The 16,962-nt window shown below is 39.0% G+C and overlaps 1 protein-coding gene across 6 annotated transcripts in view; it reads left to right on the forward strand.

Moving 5' to 3' along the window:
• kdm4aa (lysine (K)-specific demethylase 4A, genome duplicate a) overlaps positions 1 to 9,162 on the forward strand; it is a 78,547-nt gene extending 69,385 nt beyond the window's left edge. For 5 of the 6 annotated variants that reach the window (XM_078408321.1, XM_078408319.1, XM_078408318.1 and 2 more), the window contains exons 19-23: positions 754 to 924; positions 3,072 to 3,191; positions 3,930 to 4,022; positions 5,934 to 6,022; positions 8,517 to 9,162. In XM_078408321.1, the coding sequence (XP_078264447.1) occupies positions 754 to 924; positions 3,072 to 3,191; positions 3,930 to 4,022; positions 5,934 to 6,022; positions 8,517 to 8,586 (543 nt within the window). In that variant the 3' untranslated portion in view covers positions 8,587 to 9,162. Of the gene's footprint in view, positions 1 to 753; positions 925 to 3,071; positions 3,192 to 3,929; positions 4,023 to 5,933; positions 8,100 to 8,516 lie in introns of those variants that run through there. The other variant, XM_078408324.1, reaches the window with a different exon arrangement.
• Positions 9,163 to 16,962: the final 7,800 nt, after the last annotated feature.

Here is a 16,962-nt window from a genome sequence, read left to right on the forward strand (position 1 = left end):
TCCTTCAGCCTTTCTGACTGTTTTCCAGTTTTTTAAAAAAACTCTTTAAAATGCCTTTTGTCAATTGCTTTAAACGTCTGGCATTGGCTTGCCAATTTTTTTCTGCCACTGGAAGTAGTTTCTCTACACCCAATTAATTTAAGAATATTCAAGAGAACATTAGTGAAATATTTTAATCTGCTCCGCTCCAAGGAAAATGATCTTCTCCATGTCACCATGGTCACAAAATGCTGGAGTAACTCTGCATCTCTGGAGAAAAGGAATAGGCGATGTTTTGGGTCAAGGCTCTTCTTCAGACTGAGAGTCAGGGGAGAGGAAAACTAGAGGTATGAAAAGGTACAAAGAACAAATTAATGAAAGGTATGAAAAGAACAAATCAAACCCAGCCACAATAATCAAGGAAAAGTGGAGCCCACAATTGTTGGCTGTGGAAAAGGTGATAACGAGTGGATACAAACAGTGAAGCTAAGCAGGACGGCAGTGAAAGCAGTAGGACGTTCCCCATACTGGTTTGACTCTACTGAGTCTTCTCTTCCTTCACCTTTTCCAGGTTTTTAAATATTTCCTGAACTATGGTCCTAACTTGAGCAAAAATGCTTCAGTTGAGAAACTATAGAAGACCACCATTGTTTTGAAGTCTTCCTCTACATATCAGTATCAACAAGAGATATCTATTTCACAGATGCTATCTATCATCACTTTCTGAATAGTTGCGATCAGTGGAATCTTAAGATTTTCCTAATTTTTCCACAGTGCTCTAAATCAGCTTTGAATGTGGTTGAAGTTGGTCAGAAGGTTATCTCCAAACACAAGAATGGGCGCTTTTATCAATGTGAGGTGGTTGGATTGAGTAAAGAAACCTTCTATGAAGTAAATTTTGATGATGGTTCCTTCAGTGACAACTTGTATCCAGAGGACATTGTGGTAGGTTGTGGTTATATTACTTCGTAAAATAGCTTGTGACTGAAATAATGTGACCAAGCATCCAACACAAGGTAGTGATGGTCATAAAGCAATCTCGCAGTTTATTGAAAACTTTCCTGAGCAAGATATTAATGTTTTCTTTTTAAGTTGATTCATCATCCACAAGTATTTTATTTGGCCATAAGATTGAATTGAGTACATTTTATTAGCCAAGTATGTATACATTCAAGGAATTTGCCTTGGCGTTTTGCTTGCAAGTAACAACACGATATAGAGTAGACAATTAAAAATAAAACATTATAATTTAAACACGTGAAGAATGAAATAAAATACCAGAGCAAAAGGAGGCTACAGACTTGGCTGTTCAGTAATGCTACTGCTCGTGGAAAAAAGCTGTTTTTATGTCTGGCTGTGGCGGCTTGAACAGTCCGGAGTGGCCTTCCAGAGGAAAGTGCTTCAAAGAGTTTGTGGCCAGGGTGAGAGGGATCAGAGATGATCTTACCCGCTCGCTTCCTGGCCCTTACAGTGTACAGTTCATCAATTTGGGGGGGGGGGAAGGTTGCAGCCAACAACCTTCTCGGCTGATTGAACGATGCGTTGCATGCTCCGGATGTCATGCTTGGTGGCTGAGCCAGACCATGACGGAGAAGGTGAAGACAGACTCTATGATGGCAGTACAAATCTGGACCATCTTTGCCTGCGGCAGATTGTGTTTCCTCAGTTGCCGCAGGAATTACATCCCCTGTTAGGTCTTTTTGGCTTTGGAGTCGATGGTGGCCCCCCATTTAAGGTCCCTGGAGATGATGGTTCCAAGGAACTTAAATGACTCCACAGATGTGACTGCGGTGTTGTTGATGGTGAGTGGGGGGAGGGGAGGGGGAGCTCTCCTAAAGTCTACAATCAATGCCACTGTCTTAAGAGCATTGAGCTCTAGTTTGTTGCGATGGCACCAGGATGCCAGCTGTGTCACTTCCTGTCTGTAGGCAGATTCCTCCCTATCCTGGATCAGTCCAATCAGGGTTGTGTCGTCCGCAAACTTGAGGAGCTTGACAGAGGAGTCTGTGGAGGTGTAGTCGTTGGTGTAGAGAGAGTAAAGGAGAGGGAAGAGTACGCAGCCATGCGGTGCTCCTATGCTGAGGGTCAGTAGGTCCGAGATTTGCTTTCCCAGCCTCGCATACTGCTTCCTGTCTGTCAGGAAGATGATGATCCACTGACAGGGGTTCAGGCGCAGTCAACTGGGAGAGTTTGGAATGTAGTAGCTCTGGCACAATGTTGTTGAATGTGCAGAGCTAAAATCCACAAACAAAATCCTTGCATAGGTCCCCTGGAGGTCTAGGTGCTGGAGGATGAAGTGCAGGCCTAGGTTGACTGCGTCACCCACTGATCTATTGGCCCAAACTGCAGGGAGTCCAGCAGGGGGGTTGTGATATTTTTCAGCTGGGCCGGCACGTCTTTCCGGCATGGGTACAGGAACAATAGTGGAGCAGGCAGGGACAGTGCAGGTTTGCAGGGACCGATTGAAAATGTCTGTGTAGAATTGTGCCAGTTGTTTGGCACAGAGCTTGAGGGTAGAGGGAGAAACATTGTCCAGTCCTGAAGATTTCCAGTTTTCTATCTCCTGAATAGGTTTTCCACCTCCTCAATTGCTATTGTTAGTGATGGAGAAGTGGCCAGACTGATGTTGGGCAGCAAGGAGGGGGTGTAGTGGACAAGGGCCCAGTCTTTGCAGACTGGAGTCAGGCTGGAAGTAGGTTTGAACTGGTGATTGGGGAGGAGTAGGTGGGGGAGGGGGTTATGTTTCTGTCTAGCGAACCTGCATCAGAACTCGTTCAGGTCGTTGGTCACCTGACGATTGAACAGGAAACATGAATAAAAGTGTACACATTGATGCACTTGAGTAGTCTTCGATAGGATAAATAAATACAGCTGTTGTGCATTAAATTCACTTGTATTTTCATTTGTTTCCTTAATATTTTGAAATATGTTCTTTGTTTTCTCAGTGAATGTTTTGCATCAATTACATTACTTTCGGTGTTGCATACTATGACTATTTGGAATCTGTTATGTGGTCAGATTCTTCTAAGGATGGACATTTTATTTCTTAAGAATATAAATTTTTGACTCTTAGTTACTGCTAATTTTTTTAGAGTCGTGACTGTCTTCGTTTGGGGCCCCCTGTGGAAAGAGAGGTGGTTCAAGTCAGATGGACTGATGGACTAGTGTATGGAGCCCAATTTGTCGCATCACATGTCATACAGCTCTACCAGGTACGAAACAATGTAAAGTAAATAGCCTTAAAAGCAAAATTCTGTTTGATACTTCACGCAGGCAGTTGTTTGTGTAGGTACCAGCAGCAAAAATATCTTGATTGATTGCTTAACATCAGTCCATTGCATTGAAAGTTTTTCCTGCACTGCATCAACATGTCAAGCATGCTTTAAGATTTTCCCTTGGTGTTAATTTTGGAGTAATTGATTAATTCAAAATCTTAACAATGTTGAATAAGATTTCATTCTAACATTTTCAATAGTAGATCTATTGGCCCTTAGCATTAGTTTATTAATGTCACATGTACCGATATATAATGTAAAACTTTGCTTTGTGTGCTATCCAGACAAATTATACCATACATGTGTACACTGGATGGAGCAAAAGATAAACTGAGTGCAGAATATACTGCTACCGTTGCTGAAAAAGTGCAGATGAAATAATAGTGCAAGGGCTGCAACAAGATAGATAGAGAATTCATCCTTGGCAAATGGAAGGTCTGATAAGAACGGGGAATAAGCTGTTCTTGAATCCTGTGGTGCATGGTTTGGTGCTTTTGTATCTTCTGTCCAACGGGAGAGGGGTGAAGAGAGAATAAAGAGAGAGAGCGATAGTGCAGATGCATGGCTCACAAAACTTAAAGTCTGCTAAACTTTTATTTATCAATCTTGTCCTTCCAGCGTCTGAGATTCCAATTAAATTTTTCGATCTTTACTGTGCTTTGCTTGTCTATTCAGGTGGAATTTGAAGATGCTTCTCAACTCATGGTGAAAAGGGAGGATGTGTACACTCTAAATGAAGAACTTCCCAAGAAAGTCAAGTCCAGGCTGGTATGTATTTATTAATTCAATGATGCAATGTGCTATTTCGGGAGTTATTCTTTTGGGTCACAGAAGTATGTGTTAAGGGTCGGGTCACAGCTTAATGTGATTCCATGTTTTTGGTGTTTTCGTCAGGCTGTCTCTCCTTCTCTTAATCACCTGCAGACTTGTGGTCTGTGCAAGCAGCGTATTGTGTACAGTTTTGGTCTCCTAATCTGAGGAAAGACATTCTAGCCTTGGAGGGAGTACAGAGAAGGTTCACCAGATTGTTCCCTGGGATGGCGGGACTTTCACATGAAGAAAGACTGGATAGACTACGCTTGTACTCGCTGGAATTTAGAAGACTGAGGGGGGATCTTATAGAAACATATAAAATTCTTAAGGGGTTGGAGAGGCTAGATGCGGGAAGATTGTTCCCGATGTTGGGGAAGTCCAGAACCAGGGGTCACAGCTTAAGGATAAGGGGGAAGTCTTTTAGGACCGAGATGAGAAAACATTTCTTCACAGAGAGAGTGGTGAGCCTGTGGAATTCTCTGCCACAGAAGGTAGTTGAGGCCAGTTCATTGGCTATATTTAAGAGGGAGTTAGATGTGGCCCTTGTGGCTAAAGGGATCAGGGGGTATGGAGAGAAGGCAGGTACAGGTTACTGAGCTGGATGATCAGCCATGATCATATTGAATGGCGGTGCAGGCTCGAAGGGCCGAATGGCCTACTCCTGCACCTATTTTCTATGTTGGGGAAAGAAACAACCCAATCTGAGGCTTCAGGATGTTGCTGTGCAGAGTCTTGAAGCTCTCAGCAGTGTTGGCGACATGACCCAGTTAGTTTTTTTTTGCTTAAATGAAGACTTCATGGCATTATCCTTTTGAATTATCCACTGTCTTAAAATAGCTGGATCCTTAAACATATCAAATGGAACTATTTGTGATATGTACTAATGTGGTTGATGTTGTCGTCACTTCATTTTGAAACACTAATTTTACATAATTGGAAATGTATTCAGTACATTTACAACTCCAATACAGTAAATCCTTAAGTTTCATGAGAGATATTTGCAACAAGTTCTAGCAAATATTTTGATTGCCCAGAGCTATTGGGAAATACTTCAAAGGCGGCATTTGCAAAGTGAATTGAGGATTTAATTTGCTAGGTAATTTGCCCTCAATCCTCTAAAAGTGGCAGATCACATGAACACAATGTAGAGGCACTCGTCCAGGGTATGAGCAGGACATACAATATTCCAGTGATGGTGGAATATCGGGGTGGGAAGGTGTTGTTTTTCGCTACCTTTATCTGGAGGCATAAATGCCTTAAATTAAATGATTTCCTCATTAGAGCCATAGAGAGAAAGTCATAGTGATACAGTGTGGAAACAGGCCCTTTGGCTGAACTCGCCCACACCAGCCAACAATGTCCCAGCTACACTAGTCCCACTTGCCTGCGCTTGGTCCATATCCCTCCAAACCTATCCTATCCATGTACCTGTCTAACTGTTTCTTAAACAATGGGATAGTCCCAGCCTCATTAGTAGATGAACCACTAGTTTAAACATGTTATTAGGGTAGGCAGCGGAGGGTGTGGGAGGTAACAGATGGGAGCATGGGGTGATGCTAGATGCTGCCTGCAGCACGATAAGAAGAACTGCCACAGCCAGGCGGCAGCCTCACCAGAAATACTCTACTTGTGGATATTTTCTACAAATTTGCAAAGCTCTGAAAGCTAAGGATTTACTGTCCACTACTTTGTTGGGGAGCATGTCAGCTACTAATTATTCTAGTTACATGTAATTAGAAAATTTCCAAACTCAGCTGTTTGTCATTTTAGCTCCCATTTAGACTTTCAATGCTGTATTCCTATGCTTGTAGAGTGTGGTTGTCAAAACATTTAATGTATTAAAAATAGTCATAATTTTTCTTGCAGTCTGTGGCATCAGACATGCGATTCACTGGAATATTTGCAGAAGAGGAGGTTGCTCATGTATCAAAACGACAACGAGTTTTGAACTCCAGGTATCGTGGAGATTATGTTGAGCCATCTCTGTACCGTACAATTATGGAGTAATTCAGAAATTGTTCAGAACTTCATCTATGAAAACCAATTGGGACAAATTTGGTTTTCACACATGGTTGTATTGTAGATATGTGAATGCAGCTGAGGTCTAATTTCTCTGGCAAACGGCCACTCCGCCCCACCGAGCAGCTTCAATAACAGCACTTCCTTGGAACTTGAGCATCAAATATCCTGGGATTTCATCAAAGCTGTTTCTGCACATTCTTTGGTCTTGCTTCGGACTCCTGCATTGTATGGTGCGGACTAATCTGGATCAAGAAATGTCTTTTAATTGAGTCTTCAGTGGGCTAGGAGTGGATCTGTGAAGAATGTCTTTGGGTAAAATTTCAACACTAATATCCATGGTCAGGAAGAGAAAAAACATTTACCTTTTAATATTGCAGATAACTGCTAAATTTTGTTAACATCCATATTGACTATCAAATGGAACTTATTGCTTACCTAGTCTCTGATACACATGTACAGTAAGGCTGGAGGCATAGTTGTTTCACCATAGCCATGTAACTAATCCCCCTCTGCAAACTATGATGAGTTCTAGAAGATATAAATACGATTTGACTACATTTAGCCCAAAACTAGGGTCATGATTGGTGCTTGACTTAAAACTCTTGTGTATTTATAGGGAAGCCTGAAGCTACAGGTTGACTGGTGATTAGACTTTTTTTTTTAAAGAAAATATTTCCCTCTTAAATGTTGCAGTTTATTTCAGTGTTCACCATGGCAGTAAATAGAAAGTTGAGTCCTTGAATGGGAAAGTATTGATTAAAAGTAGCAAATTAATTTTAGAAGGCCAATGTGTATTTTCAAAACAAACTGGTTTCATTCTCACATCTCAAATACCATCACCTGCCCATTTCATGACTTTTTAAAGGTATTGTTCATATTATGTGAACATTTGTGTTCCGGACTTCTGTGCAGTTTTAATCCGTACTACAAATTATATTTGTTTATTCAATTATTAATTTTTATTCGAATATTCATACTTAATTGCATTGTAAAATGTTCTTGATTTGTTTTGTTGGTTTGGTGTAGACTGTCGGAACTGTTGTTGGACAATGCACACAAGTTGCAAATCCTTGTTAAGAGTAGTAGACGTTAATGTGGGCAAGATTGGTTGCGTAATCCAAATTGGTATCTAAAAACTGAACCAACTGACGCAACAGACCGTTTAAGTTTGGGTTCAGCATATTTATGAAGTTGTATTAATACCATCTGCTGTTGTGATAACATAAAATAGTAGAACTACCTTTCTGAATTTTAAAGGTTGAATTTAACTGTAAAAGGAAACCATAATTAAATGATGGTGTTTATGTTGCTGAAACACTCTTGCCTTCCCAATGGAAAACAATGCAGTAATTAGAAGCTGAGCTGTTTTCTTAGAGTTAGAAAACCTTTGTTTCTGGTAACTTGTACTTGAAAATTTAATTGAGGAGATATAAATGGTAATTTCAATTGTTTCCAGCAGTTAGGAGGTATTAATTCCATTTTATCCTCCTTAGAGACCAGTTTTAGAAAATACCCATTCAAGCTATTTATTTTTCAATTTCAGTGTTGTGTTCATTTACTTGATTTCTCAATTTTATTTTTTTGAAAAATTCTTCTAAAAATGAATAGTTCCAGATCCAGCTTAATTGCCTCATGAAATGCTTCAATGGAAATGTTTTGAAATGACAGCCATTTATGTAATGAACATTTTATTTTTCAGAGCACCTTTGTTGATGCACTTTTTTTAAATTTGAGAATCTTGTTTCAAATTTTTCAATGTGTTTATAGGTTTGGAATTCTAATTCCATCAGTGAGAGTTTAGTTTGCAGTTTCAAATATATCAAAGTTCCTGGAACCCTAACAATTTCTTGGGATTTGTAATGGGTTATTCATGATTGGTTGGAACTGGAAAATGCATGTTAATAAAACTTCATATTGTTAATACAATTGGTCCTTTTACAAAAAGAATGTTTAATAAATGTTCATGCTATTTTATTTTCTATTTCTCTTCAAATAAATTATGCTTGGCTATGCCGTGTGTTCAAGTTAAGGATTTTTGCAGACTGTTTTATCCAACAGAGCTCTATCTCTAATGCTATATGTATGTTTCATTCTGCAGAGGATTTTGGTCTTGTATTACCTGCTAATTGTCATTTTAGGGACATTGAGTTCATTCCCTTTAGGCTCTATTGGTAAACAGAATGTAAAAATCTGAATTCTCCTTTCTGACTTGTATTTATTAGCCTCATTTATGTTTGAAATGTGCTATTTGACTCCCACTTTTTGGAGCATTTTTGTGTACCAATTACCTTAAGGGGCAAAATCTAATATCTGATGTGAAAATTGAGCAATGTTTAATTCTATCCTTCCAGTCATATTCCAATAATAAATAGCGTTAATTTAAATGGGTTCAATTTTCTTTATGTAACTTTGATTTTTTTCCTCCAGAATTTTGTCATTTGTTTTGCAATCTCCAAATACTGTCTATGATACTGAGCCGTGTCATCAATTAATTTAGATGGAATGGAAAAATCAACTATATTTCTCAATTGGACATTCTATCTTTGAACTTTTTAAATGATTGTCATCTATTTATTCTCCGAGTGATGGTGAAAACGTTGCACAGAACTGTGGGAACAAATCAACAAAATAACCCATTGTTGAAAGAGGAGGGTAAATTTTTCATCCAGTTTTCAAACCTTTTTATAATGTGCTATTGTTTAACAGGAAAATATTATTAAATTGTTAAATATTACCATCTCCCAGAGGGAAAAATGATATCCATCTAAAATGTCATGGCATCTTGCCCCTTAGTAAAATAATTTAGCATTTCTTTAAATTTTTGTTCTTCATCTGAGGGACCTACAGTCTACACTACAACCATCTCAGGAGTCTGTACAGTAATTGATTGTATTGATCTATAAAAATGACTGTATTAGTTTAAGCAAACATGAAGTTTAAATGGCTTGCTGTGATTGTTTAGGAAAATAAGAACACATTGAAATGATTTACAGTCAATAAATGTCTTTTTTGTCTGTTTTTTTTTTTGTTTCAATGACCATAAATCTTTGAAGGTCTGAAGGTGAACTTTTCAGTTTGCTGCTGTTGCTTATTAATCATGGCCCCACTAGTTTAGTGAGTATGTAATTTCCACATTAGGGGTAAAGAGCAAGGGAAGGATAACTTGGAATTCCATAATCGACACTGCATTTTCTGACCTAATCACAGTAGTAGCCTTCGTACTCAAAAGATGGTTCCTGTGTGGAAACCAGAACCGAGTTTATAAGGAATCCAAAGCGCCGATGGTTAAAAGTATTCAATGGCAACTTCACATTGCTGCAATAGTCAGCAACCTTGTTGTTCAGAAGGATACCAGAAGAATACGAACAGCTCCATGTCATTGAGAGATTTCCCAAACATTATCTTTTCAGTATGCTTAATGGACATTGTTATTAAGACAGAACAGACATCTTTTATACATGGCACAATATATCCTTGTCATATACTTTCACAGCTGATAAATTATCTTAAAAATCCTTTTTCCAAGCTAAAGACATCTGAACACAGCTAAATGTTTGCATTGTCAATGCTATTTTTTTAACAGATAGTCATGTCCAACAAAGTGGTTGAGATGCTATATGCACTTTTGTTCTTGGGGCATAGTGGGTGGTTGCACCTATTAAAATGATTCAAATTATTGCCATCTGGTGAAGTCCATTTTTTTGGCATAGATTGAATAGGAGGCTTAAAATATTTTCATATATCCTAGTTAAAGGACAGGATGTAGATTAACTCTAGCATTAAGGTAAACACACTTTATTGTACATGGAGCCAAAGAATTGAGCATTACACCCCTGCCAAACATTGTTTAGTAGCTTTTTTGTGCAAGTTTGAACCCTGATGTAATAGAAAACTGGTCATTGTTTGACATGTTTCTGACAATACAAATGTTTAACATTCCAACTACATGTGGTCTTTAGGATTATACAATTTCTAAGTAAATATCCTAATCTCTGCTGAAAATGCACACCAATCTATCTAAAACCACAAAGTTACTGTACACAAGTAAATGGTTATACTTGTCCTAAAAATCTACCTCTTGACCAATTTATTGATCATTTTGTCTTTCCTCCTTTTTTGTTTTGTATCGGGTTTTCCAAATGGTTCTGCGGTTCTTTAAGTGATATTGGAATGAGTATCCCAAAGATGTGTGGGTTTGTAGGTTAATTGGTCTTTGTTAATTGCCCCTTGTGTGTAGGGAGCGGATAAGAAAGCGGGATATCATAGAACTAGTATGAACCTGTGATCAATGGTCGTGGTGGATTCGGTGAGCCGAAGGGCCAGTCTCCATGCTGTATCTTTTAATTAAACTAAGCAAAACATTTGGTTTTCCAGGATGTAAATATTTGCCAAACGATTCAAAATAGATATTCCTTGGGTAGAAGTCCAAGGAAATGTCAATTTTATATGAATAAGTAAAAGCTGTAGATCATCTCCCAGTTCAACAGTGAGTTTGTGTTTTAAACCTTATTTAGTAATCAGGGATAAAGGAGCTCAGCAGTTACAGCATCATAATTTGTGTAACGCAATTATATTGAAGACCAATATTTCTGTTAACAGTGAACACTAGAATTGGACTTCCAATGAAGTGATCTTTTTGTGAATGAAGGGAAACTATCGGGTCCATTGCCAAGAGTGATCTGATGGATTTTATTTGTGTTGGTGTTTTACACATTATTTAAACTTGTACAACTTGAACTAATTTTGATCCATCAGGAATGGTACTGTAGAACCATGAAGTCAGATCTATCTTTTTCAACTAAAGCTTTGGTGATATTTCCCCTCCGTAGATACCTTACGAACTTCAATAAACATAAAATTCCTATAATCTGACATCCTTGGGGTTTTGAGGCCAGACTGGTAGATTTCCCTGCATGTCGCTGTTTATCTTATTTAAAACATTGACACATTTAATTGTTATGCAAGAATATAATTTGCCAGTGAACTCAGTCAGTTTAAATGAAGTGTGGGAACCAGGGACCCAGTGTGTTGAATAAAACCGGGTGAGCCAGAGGCTGAGCCATTGGAATTCATGGCAATAGGAAATCACATTATCAGAGTTTCACTGTAGCGTGCATTTTGTTTATCCTATGGATCATCTCTATATACAAATCTTTGGCCTTGGACCCATTGCTCATCAGAGCTATAACAGTCTTCCATTTTGCCTTTAGTTATTGAAAATAAAATCCTGCTGTTGCCCTGGAAGCACATTATATTCATCCTACAACTAGCCTTTTCACATTAAAACCATCTGAATCAGGAATCATGCTATTGAAGGACAATGCAATGAAACAAAATGTTCTGAATGTTCCATGAGTACATGGATGTCCACTGTTTGGCAAGTGACTGCAGATGCCGAATTTTGAGCAAAAACCAAGTGCTAGAGGAACTCAACTGGTCAGACAGCACCTGTGGAGGGAAATAGACAGAACGTTTTGCATTAGGATCGTGTCTTTAGATTGATGGAGTAGAGGGGAGGCAGCTGGTATAAAGTGAGGGGAAAGGGTGGGGCAGGAGCTGGCAAGTGATAAGTGGATTTGGATGAGGCAGTGTTGATTGAGCCAGGTGGGTGGAGATAGTACCTGTGGCTAGATATGATGTGGAGATGAGAAAAGGGGACAAATTATAGAATCCGATAAGAAAGGAAGGTTGGTAGTGAAAATGTAGAACCAGAGGGAGGGATGGTGGATAAATGGAGGGGGGGGAGGGTAGAAAATGAGTATAGGGAAGGGTGGTTGAAGTGTGAATGGAGGGGGGGAAAGAAATGGTGATGGGTGGTGGGGAATGGAAAGAGGGTTGGGGAGATTTGTTTTTAGCTGAAATTGGAGAATTCCATGTTCATGCCATTGGGTTGTAGGAATACGAGATGCTGTATCTCCAGTTTGCACCCGACCTCACTTCTGCAGAGGAGGACATACAAATTGCCATTGGAAGGGGAACTGAAGTGGCTTACAACCAAGAAATCGCAATATCGGAGTTTCACTGTAGCATGACAGCACAACGGTTTGGCAAAGCGGTTTCCTAATCTGTTGGTTTCCAATGTAGAGGAAACAACATCAAGGGCATTGCATGCAGAGATGAATTTGGTGGAGGTGCATGTAAACATCTGTCTCATTTGGAAGGGCTGTTGAGGTCCCTGAATGGAGATGAGAATGAGGTGTAGGGACAGCTGTTGAACATCCTGTGGTTTCAGGAAAAAGTACTTGGAGAGAGATAAGTAAACTAGGGGGTTATGGAGTGATCAACAGCCTTTGCAAATGAGATAGGTCTACGTGTACCTCCACAAACCTCATCTATTGCATTTGCCGCTCGATAAACAAGCGAAGGAATTACAGAAAGAATTGTCTCCACAGAAAGGGGTGTGAAGGGGAAGATGTGACTAATGATAGGAATATGTTGAAGCTGGCGGAAATCTTGAAGAATGAGGTGTTGTATGTGAAGCCTGGTGGCTGAAAGGTAATGACCAGAGGTATTCTATCCTTGTTCATTATGGGGGAGGGGGAGGCGAGAGCAGAGTTGTATGTGAGAGCTCTATCCACCAACAGTGAGAAGAGAACACATTTGCTAAAGAAAGCAGCCAACTTTCATTTCAAAGAGTGGATAGCTTCAACAAGAGCAAATGTGGAGACAGAGAAACTGCAAGGAAAAGCATAGTATCCTTGCAAGAGATGGGGAGAGAGTAGGCACAGGTGACCCCGAAATGGATCTCTCTACATCGTCTATATCTCTCGTTTCCCTTTCCCGTGACTTTCAGTCTGAAGGGTCTCGACCCGAAATGCCACCCATTCCTTCTCTCCAGAGATGCTGCCTGGCCTGCTGTGTTACTCCAGCTTTTTGTGCCTATCATGGGGAGAGAGGTTATGCAAGGTAATTGTGTGAGTTGATGGATTTGTAGTAGATGCCTGTGGGTAGTCCTGGATGCTCCCCAGTCCATCATGGGTACTGACCTCCCCACCAAGGGATATACAGGAGCCGCTGCCTCAAAAAGGCAGCCAGCATCGTCAGAGACTTGCATCAGCTTGGTCAGGTTCTCATTTCACTCCTACAATTGGGAAGACGGTATAGGAGCCTTCTGTAACGATCAGGTTATTAAACACTACAACCTCATATAAGATCTGAATTACATAGACAGGGCCATTGTTTTTGTCTTTGCACTATTATTGTTTTAACTTTTATTTATTATGTGTTTACAGAGTACTATGTCTACATATTTGTTGTGCTGCTGCAAAAAAGGATTTTGTTATTCTGCTTTGGGACATACAACAATAAAACACTTAACTCTTTAATCCTGAGATGGAAATAGTTTAAGAAAGAGGAGAGAGGTGTCAGCGATGGTCCAAATGAACATCTGCTTGGGTGGACTGCAGTATGCGCACACGTCTGCGTGCATGCTCTGTGTTTCACCTCTGTTTCTCTCTGTCCACTCTTATAAGTTCATAATTCATAGGAGCAGAATTAGGCCATTCGGTCCAACTGGTCAGTACTCTGCATCAAGTGAGCATTGATTTCTACAAAATTATGGTAACTTATTTTATCCTGTGTTTCTAAGTTCTTAGAAAACTCGTCCTTAAGAATGGACAATAAAACCTTACTAACCACTGAATCCCTTTTACCTCGCTCCTTTCTTGAACAGTCAAGCAACATTTACAATTTTCCAGTCCTCTGGGACCTCTCCTAACTCTAGTGATTCTTGAAAGAACGCTACCTATGCCTTCACAATCTATAAAGCTACGTCTTTCAGAACCTTGGGGTGTAGTCCATCTGGTCCAGATGCCTTGTCCACCATAGACCTTACAGGTTTCCAAGCACCTTCTCCTTAGCAATAGCAACTATACTAACTTCTACTCCCTGACTCTCTTGAATGCACAAGCTGAGGTTATTGGCAACAAGCTAAGAGATTTCAATGACATCACACATCTACCAGTGGAATATAAATCATAGGTGACATGTTAAAACTCTCTGAAGAATGGTCTAAAACATCACCCAACCATGTTCTCCAGAGATGCTGCTTGACTTGCTGAGTTACTCCAGCACTTTGTGTCCTTGTGAATATATCATAACTATGTGGATAGAGGAATCTACTTGCGTTGAGTTCCACTATGTTTTGATACCAGTGGTGAAGGAATATTTGAAAAAAACAGGAAAGCCAGAATTGTATATACTAATGTAATTCTTACAACAGCAGAGTTAGTGTCTGAGAATATTTTCATGGCTTTCTTGTCTACGAGTCTGACATCGCCGATAGATCAAGGTATTCTCCAAAAGATGAAATGTGAAAAGTATCACGACTGAACGCTATCTAATGCAGGTTAGTGATTTAGTTTGAGTGGAATAACATGGAAAAGAAATGACATTTAAACAGTAATTATAATGGCATTGAAAGCAAATTTAATGTTGCCAGGCTAGACATTTAAATATCACTGGTTAGCCTTCAGCTGAAGTATTGTCTACAGTAGGGAGTTCTAAAGAAGATTCAGCAGGAACTTTGCTTCCAAATCAATAACATAAAATTGTTACATGGCAAAGAGAATTATTAAATGGTGTTGGGAGCAGGCAGGAGAGGTGGTTTAAGAAAAAAAATATCTGTTCTTGCTGTAACATTACATGATCCAATGAAACTACTAATTTGCAAAAAGCTGATTGATTTTAGACTATGTTTGGAATTAGTTTAATCTCACAAGTGTTGAACTAACATGAAATAACTGCATTCTTGGTGACTTAGCAAAGTGCATACTAAAAATTATGAAACTTTACTGTAAAATGAATCTTTAACAGTATAGTGTGACCTTGGACTGAAGGTTAGAAATGTTTAGGAATAATAGTGTGTTTCAAAATATCAATACCCTCATCCTTTGTTTACTGAAAACTTATCTGAGTTCTAGCTCAAAACCTTAAGTGAACTGTGCTATAGAATAGTTCAGTCAGAAGAAAGTACTCTGGGAATGTCCTTCACTGTGGAGCTGCCAAAAACACAATCATTGCCATTTTGTGCAGAATGGTTCCAAATACAGAATGACTGCCCAACACAATTAAATACCATCTTAGACCAAGGATTATGTCATGATCTGAAGGGGAATAATTCTGGATTTGACTGTTCACATTTCCTGCTGAGTGACTCTTTTGAAATACGAAGTCAAATTTTAGGCTGCAAAACCTCTACACCCCACCTCCACTGGACGCACCCTTACACTCCAACCTTGCTCCTCTGTATATAAATCTGAAAATTAATTGCTGAATGCATCAGATACTTTATCTTTAGGAAGGTTCACAAAATTGTTATAACTATCAACATCTTATCACCACAGCAATCCTGACCATACCTTTTCAAAGATGTTCCCTTCGTTCTATTCATCCCTCTCCCCTCCACCTCCACCTTCTCTGCAACTTAAAACAAGCTTGATTTGTCTCTCCAAGTTCCGACAAGGAATCTTTGATCTAAAATTTAACTGTTTCACTTTCTACCAATGGCGCCCAATTTATTGAGTGCAGCATTTTCTGTTTTTTTATTTCAGATTTCAAGCATCTGCAGTTTTTTGAACGTCTGAAAATTGTTTCTTGGTCATCTGTGATTATGGCACACAAGCACTCCAAGATGCAAGTCATGATTTCCACTAGCTTGCACCTCATTTGGCCACGTGGAACAAATGTATGCAATGGTGTTCAGTGTGTGTTATCCATTAAGTTGCACATGTGTGCTACACAGCACATAACCTGTGGAATGCTTGGGGATGCAAAAGTCACCACAAATTGATGACCTGCAGACTTAAAAAGGACCTGTTTTATCATGTGCAGGCCCATTGAATGTGATGCTAATAACCATCTCTATATAGGCTCTTTTATAAAGTATATACTTTCCCCTTTTTGAGAGTCACTTTCACCTCCCACAATTACACCCAAGCCTAATTACCTTCTTCAGATCACACAGCAAACAGGATACTGTCATGGTCATTTAATAATATATTTTCAAAACCGTAGACTAGAGGCATAGTTTGACATCCTTAAATTTGTATTATGTTCTAATATATTTAGGTAGATGCTTTATTTCTAACTGTAAACTTTGAAGTGGCAGCATGTAGCAAATATACTATTGAACAGCTTCCTCACTTGGTCAACCAGCTTATATTAACATATGGGTAACAAAATAAAGTCTGTTCCAATAACTTAAAAGATGGTCAAAAAGGCCACAAAATAGCAGATAAGATTCAGTATGTATTCCTTTTGTATTATTTCCTTGATAAAATGTATTGGAAGCAGTTCAGATAATAATTTATACCTGGAATAGTTTTATCAGACTAAGCTTGGAAGCGCTGGAGTTTAAAAGAGTGAGGGGTGACTTGATTCAAATGTATGAGGTTTTGAATAATGGATATGAAGAGGATGTTTCCTTTTGTGGAAGAATCTAGAATTAGAGGTCATTATTTCAAAATAAGTGGTTGCCCATTTAAAACAGTAATGTGATTTTTTTTCTTAGTGAGTTATTAGTCTTTAGAACTCTGTTCTTCAAAGGGTGTTGGAAGTAAAGTGAATATATTTGGGGCAGAAATAGAAACATATTTGACAAAGGTGGGGTTACCGGAATGGGCAGAAATGTGGATTTGGGGTTACGAGCAACCAGCCACGATCCTTTTAAATGATGGACCAAGTTTCTTACACCTGCCTCAAGGGACCAAGTGTATTATACCTGCCTCTGATTCACATGATGATAGCAGCAATAAAATAATGATGCTGATTTGTGCAAAATATCGTCTGCAGTTTTAGACATCTCTTTCAGAAAGGTTATCTGATCAATGGAAAGAATTATATATTTATATATCAGCTTTCACAGCAGTTGCTA

This window comes from Rhinoraja longicauda, chromosome 11 (assembly GCF_053455715.1).
Source record: "Rhinoraja longicauda isolate Sanriku21f chromosome 11, sRhiLon1.1, whole genome shotgun sequence".
Taxonomy (NCBI): domain Eukaryota; kingdom Metazoa; phylum Chordata; class Chondrichthyes; order Rajiformes; family Arhynchobatidae; genus Rhinoraja; species Rhinoraja longicauda.